We start from the raw sequence: 15,006 nt of genomic DNA on the forward strand, positions 1-15,006 counted from the left end.
GATTAGCTTTCCTATCCCTATTTAGAATGTTTGGCTTTGTGGTGTTCTTTGCCTGTGGGTTACGTTCCAGCACCAAGCAAAGCACCGACTGCAAAGACTTGAGTTCCGTTCAAGTCCTTGTTTCATTGCGTACTACGTCTGTGACTCAGGGCAGGTGATGTAACCTCTCTGGGCCTCAGCTTCCTCATCTCTGAAGTAGGGATGGGAACACCTGTCTCAGGGGTGTCGTGAGAGTTAAATACGTTAACACGTGAAGTTCTTAGAACAGCCCTGGCATGATATACGCTTTATATATTTTTATATGTGTGCTTTATATGCCATGTAATGTTTATATATTTTATATAAATGTATATGTTTTATGTATATAAATACGTATACATACATATATGCATACACATATATATGTGTATTAAATGTTTATTGCAGTTATTGTAATGACCTGTTTAGGTGAATTGGGATAGGGACATCGTAGATTCTGATTGGTCCCTGTTTGGGGGAATATTTTATTAAATATTCTGATAATTTTACTAAAGATGCCCACTAGAGAATTAATTATGCTTTAGGTGTACTGCTTTTCACAAAGTCTAACCATTGAAAAGATTTTAAAATCTAGTGTAGTTTGCAAAGATACGAAAGATGTGGCATATACAATTTTTCTTTAAATTTAGAGGTTTTTTTTTTCAGCCAGGGAAACTTTACACAGTTGAATATAAATGTACGTTGGATATGAAAGTACTGTTACACTGTAGCAAGAGTATTTTATATTTTAAAGGGCTTACTGAATGGTGTCCTTTTTTTCCCTTGGCATCTAGCAAGTTAAAACGGCCCTCAAATATACTGTGGGGTTTGCTGTGATCTGTGCACTTCTTCTTTTAGTCGGGTAAGTCTTGATTTTTCCCTCTGACAATGGAAATAGTATTATTTTAATAATAATAATAATAACAACAACAACAAAGACTCATTCAGAAAAATTTAAGAAAGAAAGAACAAAATCTAAAAAAAAAAGAACAGACCACTCTATATCACCACTAAGCAATAACCACAGTTAACCTTTTTGTCTGTGTTGCTCTGTCTAGACATGTGTTCAGATATATGCAGAGTGCCCCTCCCCACTACATGTACCCTCAATGTTGTAATTTTACACAAATGTGATTATATTTTACATAATTTGAAGGGGAGGACGGCTATCCTCTACCCACTCTGGGTCCTTTCTGGCTGGGCTACAAATTAAATTGACATGAGACCAAATAGCAGGAGAAAATCAAACAAAGTTTAATAACATGTATACATGGGAGAAACCAGGGAAACTGAGTTTCTTGACAAATGGCGGAGGTTTTTCACCTTAAATAGCATATTCAGGTAGACAAAGGAGGATGTTGGGGGTGAGGGGGGAGACAGCTATGGGAGATTAACAGAAATCACAGTCAACAAGAGTATGCAGATTTAAGAGTTTCTAGAGATAAAGTCATCCCCCTTCTTCCTGGTACAGAGAGGGAGATAGCTTTACAAATGGAGATTTCTCTTATAAGTGTAAATATTTGATAAACAGAACTTTGATAAGAATGGGCTTAGCAAGAACCCTCCCAGTCTAGCCATACCCAGAGTTAAATTTGTTTAGGCATCTAGTGGAGTAGGTCAAATGTCCGTCAGAGAAAATAATCAAGGTAAAGAGACATATTTTGAGGTGGCCAATTTTGATCTCCCACAAATTCTTGGGAATCTACTTGTTCACATATTGTGGGCATCTCTTTAGGATAGTAAATGTAGATCCATCAGTTTAGTCTGTATTGCATTCCCTTCTTAGGAGATAACAGTTTATTTGGTTTTCTAGTGATAACTGCTTGGACGTTTACGATGTTTTTAGTTTTTCCTTTTTTATAAACAACACTTAGTTGAAAATCCTTGGTCTGTGCGTCTTTTCAGATTTGACACATCAGTCCTTATATCTTTGAATTAATCTTTGTCAATGAATTCCTTAATTCTTCTTTCTTAAGTTTTTATACTAATATTAATAAAATTTTGCACATTTTTTTATACATTAAAATGTTTCTCTTTGGAGAACATTTGTCCTTCTTAACGGAAGACATTTATCCTTGTTAAAATATGCCTTGATTCTTTTGTTTTCTATGTTATGTTTTTATGTTTTTTATGTTATGTGGAGTGCTAGTAAGTTTTTTAAAGTTTCTGTTTATAATTTGGTCTCAGAAATTTCATTTATTGAATATAATTTGTGATGGGAATAAAATTGGTCAGTAACTTTTTGTAGTTCTAGGAATTCTTAGGTTGTGTATATTCTGTAGTCAAAGCATATTTCCAATTCTGTTTGCCTGCCTTGATGTGTCATGAAAAAGAGTCATTGTTGAAAGGGCATTTTTTAGTGGTTTTGCTATTTATGTTAGCTATTGAATATATTTTTTTAAAGTCTTTTTTTTTTGGCCTTTTAAAGAAAACCAAATCTAGTTATGAGAATTTGTTTTGTTAATGTAGAGGTCCCTTTTCTGTAAACCTGAGTTATCTAGAACAGAGATCAGCGAACTTTTCTTAAAGGGTGGATAGGATTCTAGGTTAGAGGTCCGTATGGCTTCTGTGGCAGCTACTCAGCTCTCCTCCTGTAGCTCTCAGGTAGTCACAGACAGTACGTAAACAAAAGGACAAGACTGAGTCCCAGTAAAGCTTTATTTACAAACACAGGCAGTCAGCAGCTTGCCGACTCCTGTTGTAGAACGTGATGAGAACCATCAGGAAAACCAGAGAGTGTCAGGATGTTTGTCCTAGACAAAAGGGATCCTGAAGTTCATTCTAAAATTTACTGGTTCTTTTCATTGGAAGTCACCTGCAGTCCTCGTTTAGAGAGTTTACATTTGCACAATTTTAATAAGCTTTAACTGATCCTCTAGATGATATTTGTTTATTTAGAAGCAGTGTATTAGAAGTGAAGCAAGCAGTGCCTTCAAATACACTGATAACAGGAAGTGACAGTTTGACCAGCCATTTTGAACAATATGACATTCACTTATTTTCCAAGTATTTATTGTGTAGCTGTTATGTTCCAGATACTGTACATGGTGCTGGTGAAACATCAGTTAAGAGAAAAGACAACTCATTCTCCTCTTGGAGCCTACCTTCAGGAGGGGGAGGGGGCAGAGAAAGAAAATACACAAAAAAGTAGGTTGTGTTGGGGGCGTGACCTTTTAGGGCAGGCACTGCTGAGAAGATGTTAGGTAGGAAGACATTTGAAGGAAGTGAGGGAGCCATGAATAGATGTGGGGAAAGAGCATTCCAGTCAGAGGAAAGAGCGTGTGAGAAGCCCTGAGGCAGCAAATTGTCTGGCATGTTCGAGACAAAGTGAGGAAAGGAGTGTGGCCAGAGTGGAGTGAACGAAGGCCGGAGGAGCTGGAGATGTGGTCAGGGGTTAGTGGGGCAGCATAGGCCCTTGTAAGGACTTGGGCATTGGTGCTGAGGCAGATGGGAAGCTGTCTGAGGGGATTTTGTCATGGAGCAACATGATCTAACATTTTACAAGGATGTCTGGATGGTGTTTTCAGATTTGGCTTTATGATGGTAAGGGTGGAAACGCGAGATCTGTTAAGGAGCTATTGCAGTAACCGGGGCGAGACGTGATGGTGGCAGCAGTGATTTGATTCTGCCTATCTTTTAGAGAGAGAGCCAGCAGGATTTCCGGATAAGTCAGATATGTGGGGTATGAGAGAGAGAGGAATTGAAGATGTCCCTGCAGTTAGCCAACCTGCCAGTCTGAGGAACACTCTCTCACTTTTTTTTTTTTTTTTTTTAATTTTACTTGTTTCTTTTTTTTTTTATTGATGTTTTAATGGTTTCTAACATTGTGAAATTTTGGGTTGTACATTTTTGTTTGTCCATCACCCCATATATGACTCGCTTCACCCCTTGTGCCCACCCCCCACCCCCACTTCCCGGGTAACCACAGTCCAGTTTTCTCTGTCCATGTGTTGGTTTATATTCCACATATGAGTGAGATCATACAGTGTTTGTCTTTCTCTTTCTGGCTTATTTCACTTAACATAATACGCTCCAGGCCCATCCATGTTGTTGCAAATGGGACGATTTTGTCTTTTTTTATGGCTGAGTAGTATTCCATTGTATATATATACCACATTTTCTTAATCCAATCGTCAGTCGAGGGACACTTAGATTGCTTCCACTTCTTGGCTATGGTGAATAATGCTGCAATGAACATAGGGGTGCATAAGCCTCTTTGGATTGTTGATTTCAGGTGCGTTGGATAGATTCCCAGTAGTGGGATGGCTGGATCATAGGGCATCTCTATTTTTAATTCTTTGAGGAATCTCCATACCGTTTTCCATAGAGGCTGCACCAATTTGCATTCCCACCAGCTGTGTATGAGGGTTCCTGTTTCTCCACATCCTCTCCAACATTTGTTGTTTTTTGTCTTGGTGATTATAGCCATTCTAATGGGCGTGAGGTGGTATCTTAGTGTTGTTTTGATTTGCATTTCCCTGATGATTAGTGATGTTGAGCGTCTTTTCATGTGCCTATTGGCCATCTGTATATCTTCCTTGGAGAAGTGTCTGTTCATTTCCTCTGCCCATTTTTTGATCGGGTTGTTTGTTTTTTTGTTGTTCAATTGTGTGAGTTCTTTATATATTATGGAGATCAACCCCTTGTCAGATGTATGTTTTGCAAATATTCTCTCCCAGCTGGTTGGTTGGTTGTTCATCTTGATTCTGGTTTCATTTGTCTTATAAAAGCTCTTTAGTCTGATAAAGTCCCACTTGTTTATTTTTTCTTTAGTTTCCCTAGTCTGGGTAGGCATGTCATCCGAAAAGATTCCTTTAAACCCAATGTCAAATAGTGTGTTGCCTATATTTTCTTCTATGAGTTTTATAGTTTCAGGTCTCACCTTCAGGTCTTTGATCCATTTTGAGTTAATTTTTGTGAATGGCGATATCACATGGTCCACTTTCATTCTTTTGCATGTGGCTGTCCAGTTTTCCCAACACCATTTATTGAAGAGACTTTCCTTTCTCCATTGCATGTTCTTAGCACCTTTGTCGAAAATTAGCTGTCCGTATATGTGTGGTTTTATTTCTGGGCTTTCAATTCTGTTCCATTGATCTGTGTGTCTGTTTTTGTACCAGTACCATGCTGTTTTGATTACTATTGCTTTGTAGTATGTTTTGAAGTCAGGAATTGTGATGCCTCCTGCTTTGTTCTTTTTCTTTAGGATTTCTTTAGCTATTCGGGGTCTTTTGTTGCCCCATATAAATTTTAGTATTCTTTTTTCTATTTCTGTGAAGAATGTCATTGGGATTCTGATTGGGATTGCATTGAATCTGTAGATTGCTTTAGGTAATATAGACATTTTAACTATGTTTATTCTTCCAATCCACGTGCATGGGATATCTTTCCATTTCTTTATGTCATCGTGGATTTCCCTCAATAATGTCTTGTAGTTCTCATTGTATAGGTCCTTCACCTCCTTGGTAAGATTTATTCCTAGGTATTTTATTCTTTTTGATGCAATTGTAAATGGTATTATCTTTTTGAGCTCTCTTTCTGTTAGTTCATTATTAGCATATAGAAATGCAACTGATTTTTGTAGATTGATTTTGTACCCTGCAACTTTGCTGTAGTTGTTGATTGTTTCTAACAGTTTTCCAACAGATTCTTTAGGGTTTTCTATATATACAATCATGTCATCTGCAAATAGTGAGAGTTTCACTTCTTCGTTACCTATTTGGATTCCTTTTATTCCTTTTTCTTGCCTAATTGCTCTGGCCAAAACCTCCAGTACTATGTTGAACAGGAGTGGTGAGAGTGGGCAGCCCTGCCTCGTTCCTGTTCTCAGAGGAATGGCTTTCAGTCTTTCCCCGTTGAGTATGATGTTAGCTGTGGGTTTGTCATATATGGCCTTTATTATGTTGAGGTACTTTCCTTCTATTCCCATTTTATTGAGAGTTTTTATCATAAATGGATGTTGTATCTTGTCAAATGCCTTCTCTGCGTCTATTGAGATGATCATGTGGTTTTTATTCTTTGTTTTGTTGATGTGATGTATCACGTTGATTGATTTGCGGATGTTGAACCATCCCTGCGTCTCTGGTATAAATCCCACTTGATCATGGTGTATGATCTTTTTAATATATTGTTGTATTCGGTTTGCCAATATTTTGTTGAGGATTTTTGCATCAATGTTCATCAGCGATATTGGCCTGTAATTTTCTTTCTTTGTATTGTCTTTGTCTGGTTTTGGTATCAGGGTGATGTTGGCCTCATAGAATGATTTAGGAAGTGTTCCATCTTCCTCTATTTTTTGGAATAGTTTGAGGAGGATGGGTATTAAATCTTCTTTGAATGTTTGGTAAAATTCACTGGAGAAGCCATCTGGTCCTGGACTTTTATTTTTTGGGAGGTTTTTGATTACTATTTCAATCTCTTTACTTGTGATTGGTCTATTCAGATTCTCCATTTCTTCTTGGTTCAATTTTGGGAGGTTGTATAAGTCTAAGAATTTATCCATTTCTTCTAGATTGTCCAATTTGTTGGCATATAATTTCTCATAGTATTCTCTTATAATCCTCTGTATTTCCATGGTATCCGTTGTAATTTCTCCTCTTTCATTTCTAATTTTATTTACTTGAGCCTTTTCTCTTTTTTTCTTAGTTAGCCTGGCTAAGGGTTTGTCTATTTTGTTTATCTTCTCGAAGAACCAACTCTTTGTTTCATTAATCCTTTCTACTGTTTTTTTGGTCTCAATATCATTTATTTCTGCTCTGATTTTTATTATTTCTCTCCTTCTGCTGGCTTTGGGCTTTGTTTGTTCTTCTTTTTCTAGTTCTGTTAGGTGTAATTTAAGGTTGCCTATTAGGGCTTTTTCTTGTTTGTTAAGGTGGGCTTGTATCGCTATGAGTTTCCCTCTCAGGACCGCTTTTGCTACATCCCATATGGTTTGATATGGCATGTTATCATTTTCGTTTGTTTCCAGATAGTTTTTGATTTCTCCTTCAATTTCATCAATGATCCATTGGTTGTTCAGTAGCATGTTGTTTAATCTCCACATTTTTGTCACTTTCCCAGTTTTTTTTTCCTGGTTCATTTCCAGTTTCATAGCCTTATGGTCTGAAAAGATGCTTGTTATGATTTCAATCTTCTTAACTTTATTGAGGCTTGCTTTGTTTCCCAACATATGGTCTATCCTAGAGAATGTTCCATGCGCGCTTGAGAAGAATGTGTAGTCAGCTGTTTTTGGGTGGAGTGCTCTGTATATGTCTACTAGGTCCATCTCGTCCAGTTTTTCATTTAAGTCTAATATTTCTTTATTAACTTTTTGTCTGGATGATCTATCCATTGCTGTAAGTGGGGTGTTAAGATCCCCTACTATTATTGTGTTGTTGTTGATTTCTCCTTTTAGGTTTGTTAATAGTTTTATGTACATTGGTGCTCCTATGTTGGGTGCATATATATTTATAAGTGATATGTCTTCTTGATGGAGTGTCCCTTTTATCATTATATATTTCCCTTCTTTGTCTTTCTTAACCTGTTTTATCTTGAAGTCTACTTTGTCTGATATGAGTATGGCAACACCTGCTTTCTTTTGTTTGCCATTAGCTTGGAGTATTGTCTTCCATCCTTTCACTCTGAGCCTGTGCTTGTCTTTAGTGCTAAGATGTGTTTCCTGAAGGCAGCATATTGTTGGGTCTTGCTTTTTAATCCATCCTGCCACTCTGTATCTTTTGATTGGAGAGTTCAATCCATTTACATTTAGGGTAATTATTGAAATATGAGGGCTGAATGTTGCTGTTTTGTCACTTATTTTCTGGTTCTTTTGCATTTCCTTTGTTTCTTGTCCCATTTGTTTTGGACTGCCAATTCAGTTTGGTTGTTCTGTCTTATGATTCTTCTAGTTTTGTCTTTGTTTATCATATGTGGTTTTAATTTGATTATTTGTTTAGTGGTTACCTTGAGGTTTGGGCAAAAAATCTTCTGTATGAGATAGTCCATTATCTGATAGCCTCCTGTTTCCTTATACTAAGTCAATTCAGTCACTTTCCTCTTCCCCTTCTAAGTTGCTCTTGTTATACCTTATTCTATCTTGTGTTGTGGCTGTGTGTTTACAGTGATGAGGTTAAATTTATTTTTGGTGAATTTCTTCCTTTGATCTTTGAGTTTAGTATTTAAGTGGTTGCTAACCTATTCCGGTAAAGATCTACTATTTCTCTGATTTTGTCTACCTACTTTTCTCCTTACTCCAAGCTTTGTGTTCCCTTTCTCTTCTTGTTTTCAGGCCTGAGGGCCTTCTTGAGTATTTCTTGTAGTGGGGGTCTCATGGCCATGAACTCCCTTAGCTTTTGTTTATCTGGGAGAGTTACTATTTCTCCATCATATTTGAAGGATATTTTTGCTGGATAGAGTATTCTTGGCTGAAAGTTTTTGTCTTTTAGTATTTTGAATATATCATTCCAGTCTCTTCTAGCCTGAAAAGTTTCTGTTGAGAAATCCGCTGAGAGCCTGATGGGAGTTCCTTTGTACGTTATTTTTTGTTTTTGTCTAGCTGCCCTTAATATTGTTTCTTTGTCGTTGACCCTGGCTAGCCTTACCACTAGGTGTCGTGGTGAAGGCCTTTGTCTGTTAATATATATAGGCGTCCTGTTGGCTTCGCTTACTGGTATTTCCTGCTCCTTCCCCAGATTTGGGAAATTTTCAGCTATTATTTCCTTGAATAGGCTCTCTGTTCCTCTTTCCCTCTCCTCTCCCTCAGGAATACCTATAATTCTTATGTTACATTTTCTAATAGAGTCCGATATTTCTCGGAGTCTTTCTTCATTTCTTTTTTGTCTTAGTTCTCTCTCTTCTTCCATCTGGAGTATATCTGTATTCCTATCCTCTAAAGTACTAATTCTTTCCTCCATATTGTCAGCTCTGTTCTTTAAAGATTCCAGATTCTCCTTTATCTCCTCCATTGTGTTCTTCATCTCCATCAGCACTGATAGGTTTTTCTTTATGATTTCAATCTCTTTTGTGAAGAAACTCCTAATCTCATTTAATTGTTTGTCTGTGTTGTCTCGTATTTCGTTGAGTGTTTTTATGATAGCTATTTTGAAATCTCTGTCATTTAGTTTATGGATTTCTGTGTCTTCGGGGTTGATTTCTGGGTGCTTGTCATTTTGTTTCTGGTCTGGTGATTTCATATATTTTTGCATTGTGGTTCCTGTGTTGGTTTTGATTTTCCTCATCCTGGAAGTCTCTGGTTGCAATTTCCACCTGCCGCCACTGTCTGGTGGTAAAGGGCTGTGTAGTCTAAGCCCCCTGCGCTCTGCCCCAGTTTTTCTGCTGCGATCCGCAGTTTTGTTTTGTTTTGTTTTGTTTTTTTTCCCCACTGCGATCCACGGGTCCAGTCCAGTTTGTTCAGGTCTGCCTCGGATCGCTAGATCTGGTCGAGCTGCAGACTCCGGGTTGCGGGGAGGGGGGAGCTCTCTCTTTTGCCCTCTGGGTCCCTGACGTGGGAGGCTTCTCATTTGCCCCTCTTTATCCGCTCTCTGGGTTGCTCAGATGTTGATGGTAGCCCTGTGGCTCCTCTGAGCCCTCTGTGCGGGAGTTTCCCACTGGCTGAGAGAGCCCGAAGAGCTACAGTTTCCCGCCGAGGGCCGCCCCTCCCCCCTCTCTGGGAGCCGCACGGACTGGATCGCTGATCTGATGGGGAGGGAGCGGAGTTCTCCTTACCTCTCCCCACTTCCTCTGGGGGCCCAGCACCTTCCGCTCTCAGATGTGCGGCAGTGTGGATCCCTCTGCTCTAGCTTTTCACTGTCTGGGATTCCGTTGTTGGTCTGTGGCTGTTGCTTTTATTGTATCTTGTGGGGGAAGAATTCACGGGAAAGCTCACTCCGCCATGATGCTGACGTCACTCCAACACTCTCTCACTTTTGACACTAGCTGCAACTTTGGGTTCCTAAAACCACCCTCAGGTTTGATAATTCTCCAGGAGGTCTCACAGAACTCACTGAAAGCAGTGATATTCATGGTTACCATTTATTAGGTAAAGAATACAGGTTAAAATCAACCAGAAGAAGAGATGGAGAGGCCAGAGTCTGGGAGGATTCCGGATACGAAGCTTCTGTTGTCCTCAGGACATGTTACCCTTGTGGTATCGAGTTCTGGCACTATGCGCAGAGTTGCCAACCAGGGAGGCTCAGACGAGCCTTAGTGCTCCGAGTTTTTGTTCGGACTCTATTATGTATGTGTGTCTGATTGATTGATGGCCCTTGTGGTTATCTCAGCCTCCAGGTCAGCTGATGCCACGGGACCCAAAGCCCCCACCCCAAGTCACATGGTTGGTCTTCCTGGCTCACCTCTTAAGATCTGGTATGGCAGACCCCTGGCTTAAACAAAGGTACCCCTGTCAGGTATGACACAGATTACCTCCCAGAACCATGGCCTAAATTCCTTACTACACAGGAAGGGTGAAGTTGTCATCTACCTAGACAGGAAAATCTGAAGAGGAGCAGGTTTGGTGGGGGAATATCAGAAGCTCCGTTTGGTTCATGGTAAGTTTTCTAGGCATTCAGGAAGAGATACTGAGTAAGCCGCTAGATCAACCATAACAAAACTCAAATTTTCATCTCTGCTCTTCCAGTGGAAATATCTAGCTCCAATGAGAAAATGAGTTTATCCTTTGTAAAATGTGAGAGATAAGCCAAATGATTGCTAAACGTTACTCCTTGTGCCTCCTCCCGCCTTTCTCAGTACTGGGATCCTTTAGAAGTGGAATTGATCATGTTGCCTATCAGGTGGATAAGAGGTGAGAAGTGTCCGCAGAGGTGGAAGGCTTTGATTAAATTTGAAGGATATTTCCTCCATTGTTGTTAGAGGAATAAAAATGAAAAGAGGTGCAGGTAGGTCCGTAGGTTTGGTTTGCAAATGACAGAGTTCCTCTCCGATTAGCCTCTCTTGTCTCATAGATATTTGAGGTGCAGTCTGCAGCTGAGGGTACTAATATAGGGGAGAGTACAGACTCCTGTACTTCACAAGCCTACACTTTGTCAATAAAAGCCGAGTAGTGTTTTGGTTATCCAGGATAGTGTTCTTCTCATTACCATATGTAAAAATTTGAATGAGGTATGCATTCAGATTAAGTGATTGACTGAATTTCCTAAAATTCTCTTGAAGAGCGTACTCTTAGTCTTTGTTAAGTGATATATTTTTTTTCTGGTAAAATAGTAGATAATTTTATGGCAAAAATGTGGTCTAAGTTTAACTAATTCATGCAGCTAACATATTTGAAGTACTTGTGTGTTGGGTTGTGTGCGAGGTCTTGGGGATAAAGATGAAGGGTCATGGCCTCCTTCTTCCAGGTTCACAAAGGGGAGAGATGCAAACAAATCCCTTGAGTTATAGTGTTTAAGTGCTTTAGTAAGAGGTAGATGTCAGGTGTGGATGGTCAAATAGCAAGTTCCTACTCTTGCAGTAGGAATTCAGCCTTGCAGAATCAGGGAAGACCTAAGGGGAAGTAATATTTGAATTGAAATTTGAAGGGATGGAAATTGGTTAGCAGACTAGATAAAGAGAAAAGATGAATAGCATGTATAGTGTATTAGTCTGCTCAGACTGCCATAAACAACAGACATTTATTTTCTCACAGTTCTAGAGGCATGATCAAGGTGCTGGCAAGTTGGGTTTCTGGTAAGAGCTCTCTTCCTGGCTCACAGACAGCCGCCTTCTCACTGTGTCCTCACGTGATCTTTCCTCTGTGCTCTCGGTGGAGAGAGAGTGCTCTCTGGTGTCTCTTCCTCTTCTTATAAGGACATTCCATCAGACTAGCGTCCCACCCTTATGACCTCATTTAACCTTAATTACCTCCCTATAGGTCCTGTATCCAAATACCATCACATTGTGGTTTAGAGCTTCAACATATGAATTTTGTGGGGACAAATACAGACCATAGCATTCTGTTCTCTGGCTCCCCAAAATTGATTTGTCACATGCAAAGTCACATTCATCCCATCCCAACAGCCCTGAAAGTCTTAATCCAGCATCAGTTCTGAGTCCAAAGTCTCATCTAAATATCGTCTAGATCAGGTATGGGTGAGACTTGAGTATGGTTGGTCCTGAGTCAGAATTCCTCTCCAGCAGTGAACCTGTGAAGCCAGACAAGTTATGCGCTTCCAAGATACAATGTTGGGACAGGCAGAGGATAGGCATTTCCATTCTAGAAGGGAGAAATTGGGGATAAAAAAGGGATGATGGGTCTCAAGCAAGTCCAAAGCCTAGCAAGGCAAATTTCATTAGATCTTAAGGCTGGAGAATAATCATCTTTGGTTGGGTGCTCTGCCCTTCAGGCCTGCCCAGAGGTAGGTAATAGGGTCACCATCATGGCCTTAGGCAATGACCCCACCCCTGCCCCCTTGGTTCTGGGTGTAGGTCCTGCCCCCTCTGCTCCTTGCAGCAACTGCCAGGCAGCTAAAACTGAGGAGAGGACCCCATCCTCTGAAATTAAGGAGCAAGCAAGCAGCCCTGCCCCCTGCGCCTGTGGTGAGAGTGGCAGCCCTGATGATAACTGAATTGCCTTTGAGGCCATGCTTACTTTTTCTTGAAGAGTAAAGCATGTTCTCAGCTAAGTAACTCTATCTTCCCATCCGGTAGAATCCCAGATATATCATGGTCTTCCTTTATTTTGTCCCACCTCTGTTAGTTTTAGTTCAAATTGGCAGTGTCTCTTCTAGTACCATCTCATATCTACTCCTCACTTCTGCTGAGATAGCTGATGAAATCCGTGGTTTCCGCCCTTACTAATCTTATCAAATGGTTGTTCAGCCACACTCTTAGAACATGCTTTCTCATTCTTTGCAATATGAATGAACTGGTTCCATTTTGCTTAACAATTCTTTCAACTTATCTCTCTTCTCTCATATTTTACTTATAAACAGTAAGGAGAAACCAACCTGCTTCTTCAACACTTTGCTTAGGATTCTCCGCGGCTAAATATCCAATTTCATCTCTTGAAGTTCTGCTTTCCACAAAACACTGCAAAACAGTTCAGCCAAGTTCTTTGTCGCTTTATAATAAGAATCTCCTTTCTTCCCACTTCCGATAACGTGTTCCTCAGTTCCATCTGAGATCTCACCAGATTGACCTTTAGTGTCCATATTTCTACCAATATTCTATTAATGATGGTATATGTATTCTCTCAGATGACAGAGGCTTTCTTTGTAACTCTCCTCTTTTCTTTCTGAGCCCTTACGAGAATTGCCTTTAACATCCATATTTTTATCAATAGTTCCTTCAAAGCAATCTGGGCTTTATGGCATGCACCTCAGAAGTCTTCTGGCCTCTGCTCATCACTGAATTCTAAAGCCTCATCCATATTTTTAGGTATTTGTTACAGTAGCAACCCACTTTGTGGTACCAAATCTGTATGATTCTACTTGGGCTGCCATAACAAAATACCACAGCCTGGGTAGCTTAAGCCGTGGATACTTATTTTCTCATAGTTTTGGAGGCTAGAAGTCCATGATCAAGGTGTCAGTAAGTTTGGTTTCTGGTGAGGGCTCTCTTCTTGGCTTGTAGCTGGCCGCCTTCTCCCTGTGTCCTCACAGGGCATTTTCTCTGTGCTAGCAGGGAGAGAGAGCGAGTGATCTCTGGTGTCTCTTCCTCTTCCTATAAGGACGCCAATCCCATCAGATTAGGGCCTCACCCTAGGGCTTCATTTAACCTTAATTACCTCCCCTAAGGCCCTATACCCAAATACCATCACATTGGGGCTTAGGGCATCAACATATGAATTTTGAGGGGGGACACAATTGAGTCCATAACGTATGGTAACTGAGAGGCTGAAATTAGCATGGAATATGTGAAGAATGACATAAGAAGTATGATGTGAATTTAAACCCTCGCCGCCTTGGTATAAGAAAAAAGTATGATGCCATGTTTCAAGTGTTTGTGTGGGTGAGTGACAGGCCATGACGTGAGCCAGGAAAGTAGATTCTGGGTCTTAGGTATAATGTTTAAGTAATTTTGAGTTTTATCCTGCTGAGTAATTGAAAGACAGTGAAGATGTGTATATATTTGTGTGTGTGAACACATGAAGGTAAATATGTGTGAATTTGTTTTAAGAGTTACAGAGCTGGGAAGGCTGCATTGAAAGAGGCATTTGGGAGTTGGGTTGGAGAAGTGCATTGTAAATGGTAACCAGGAAGACCAGTTAGGGAACCACTGTACTAGTTCAGGTAAGGGATGAGGGCCTGAACCAGAGTAGTGACAAAGAGAGCAGAGAGGGAGAAAGAGATAAGCTGTTTGGAAGATAAAGATGACTTGGTGATTGCGTGTTGGAAAATCTTATTTTTAATCCTGCCGAATTCACCATTTCAATTTCATATCTACTGAAATTTGTTAGCCTTTCCTTTGTCTCTTCCTGAAGAGAGAATCTGTGTTAAGGTAATTCAGTGAATCAGACTGGGTGTAAAATTTTTTTACAAAGCAGTTTTTCAGTTTTATTATTTTCAAGAGTATAAGGGAAATTTATGATCTTACTTAGTATTGTATGTCTTTGAAAGCTGAGATTCTCTGTATTCATTTTTTTGAGAGGAACTGAGATTAAGAAAACATCTGTACCTTTCTACTACCCGAATCTCATTATACTCTTACTCTTGGTTACTTTAGTATCATCACCATTTAGTGAATGTTTGATAATCTGATTAGCTGCTGCCTCCTCATCAGAACTGAGGTATCTGTGTTCCACTCTCACCTGACTTCAGTTTCCTTTGCATCTGTCAGGAGGTATCCCTTCTCTTTCTAGAGCTTCGTCTGCAGGGCTGATACCGGGGCAGGGAACATTGGTTTGCTCCTTCTGGTTGTTAGAAGGCTGAAGTGCTTCCATATCAGACAGCTGCTGCTCTGCCTTGCGGAGTCTTCTTACAGCCGTGCCGCCCACGCCTCTCTGCCCCCTGGCCTGCAGGCCCGTTGAGAGGGTACAGCCTGGTTCAGCAGGGTCTTCCAGAAGAAAGGCCAGCGTCT

At 40.0% G+C, this 15,006-nt stretch overlaps 1 protein-coding gene across 1 annotated transcript in view; it reads left to right on the forward strand.

Moving 5' to 3' along the window:
- LMBRD1 (LMBR1 domain containing 1) overlaps window positions 1–15,006 on the forward strand; it is a 119,390-nt gene that overhangs the window by 33,330 nt on the left and 71,054 nt on the right. The window contains exon 5 of the mRNA XM_058554074.1: window positions 813–880. Within this exon, the coding sequence (XP_058410057.1) occupies window positions 813–880 (68 nt within the window). The remainder of the gene's footprint in view (window positions 1–812; window positions 881–15,006) is intronic.

This window comes from Diceros bicornis, chromosome 14 (genome assembly GCF_020826845.1).
Source record: "Diceros bicornis minor isolate mBicDic1 chromosome 14, mDicBic1.mat.cur, whole genome shotgun sequence".
In the NCBI taxonomy this organism is placed as follows: Eukaryota; Metazoa; Chordata; class Mammalia; order Perissodactyla; family Rhinocerotidae; genus Diceros; species Diceros bicornis.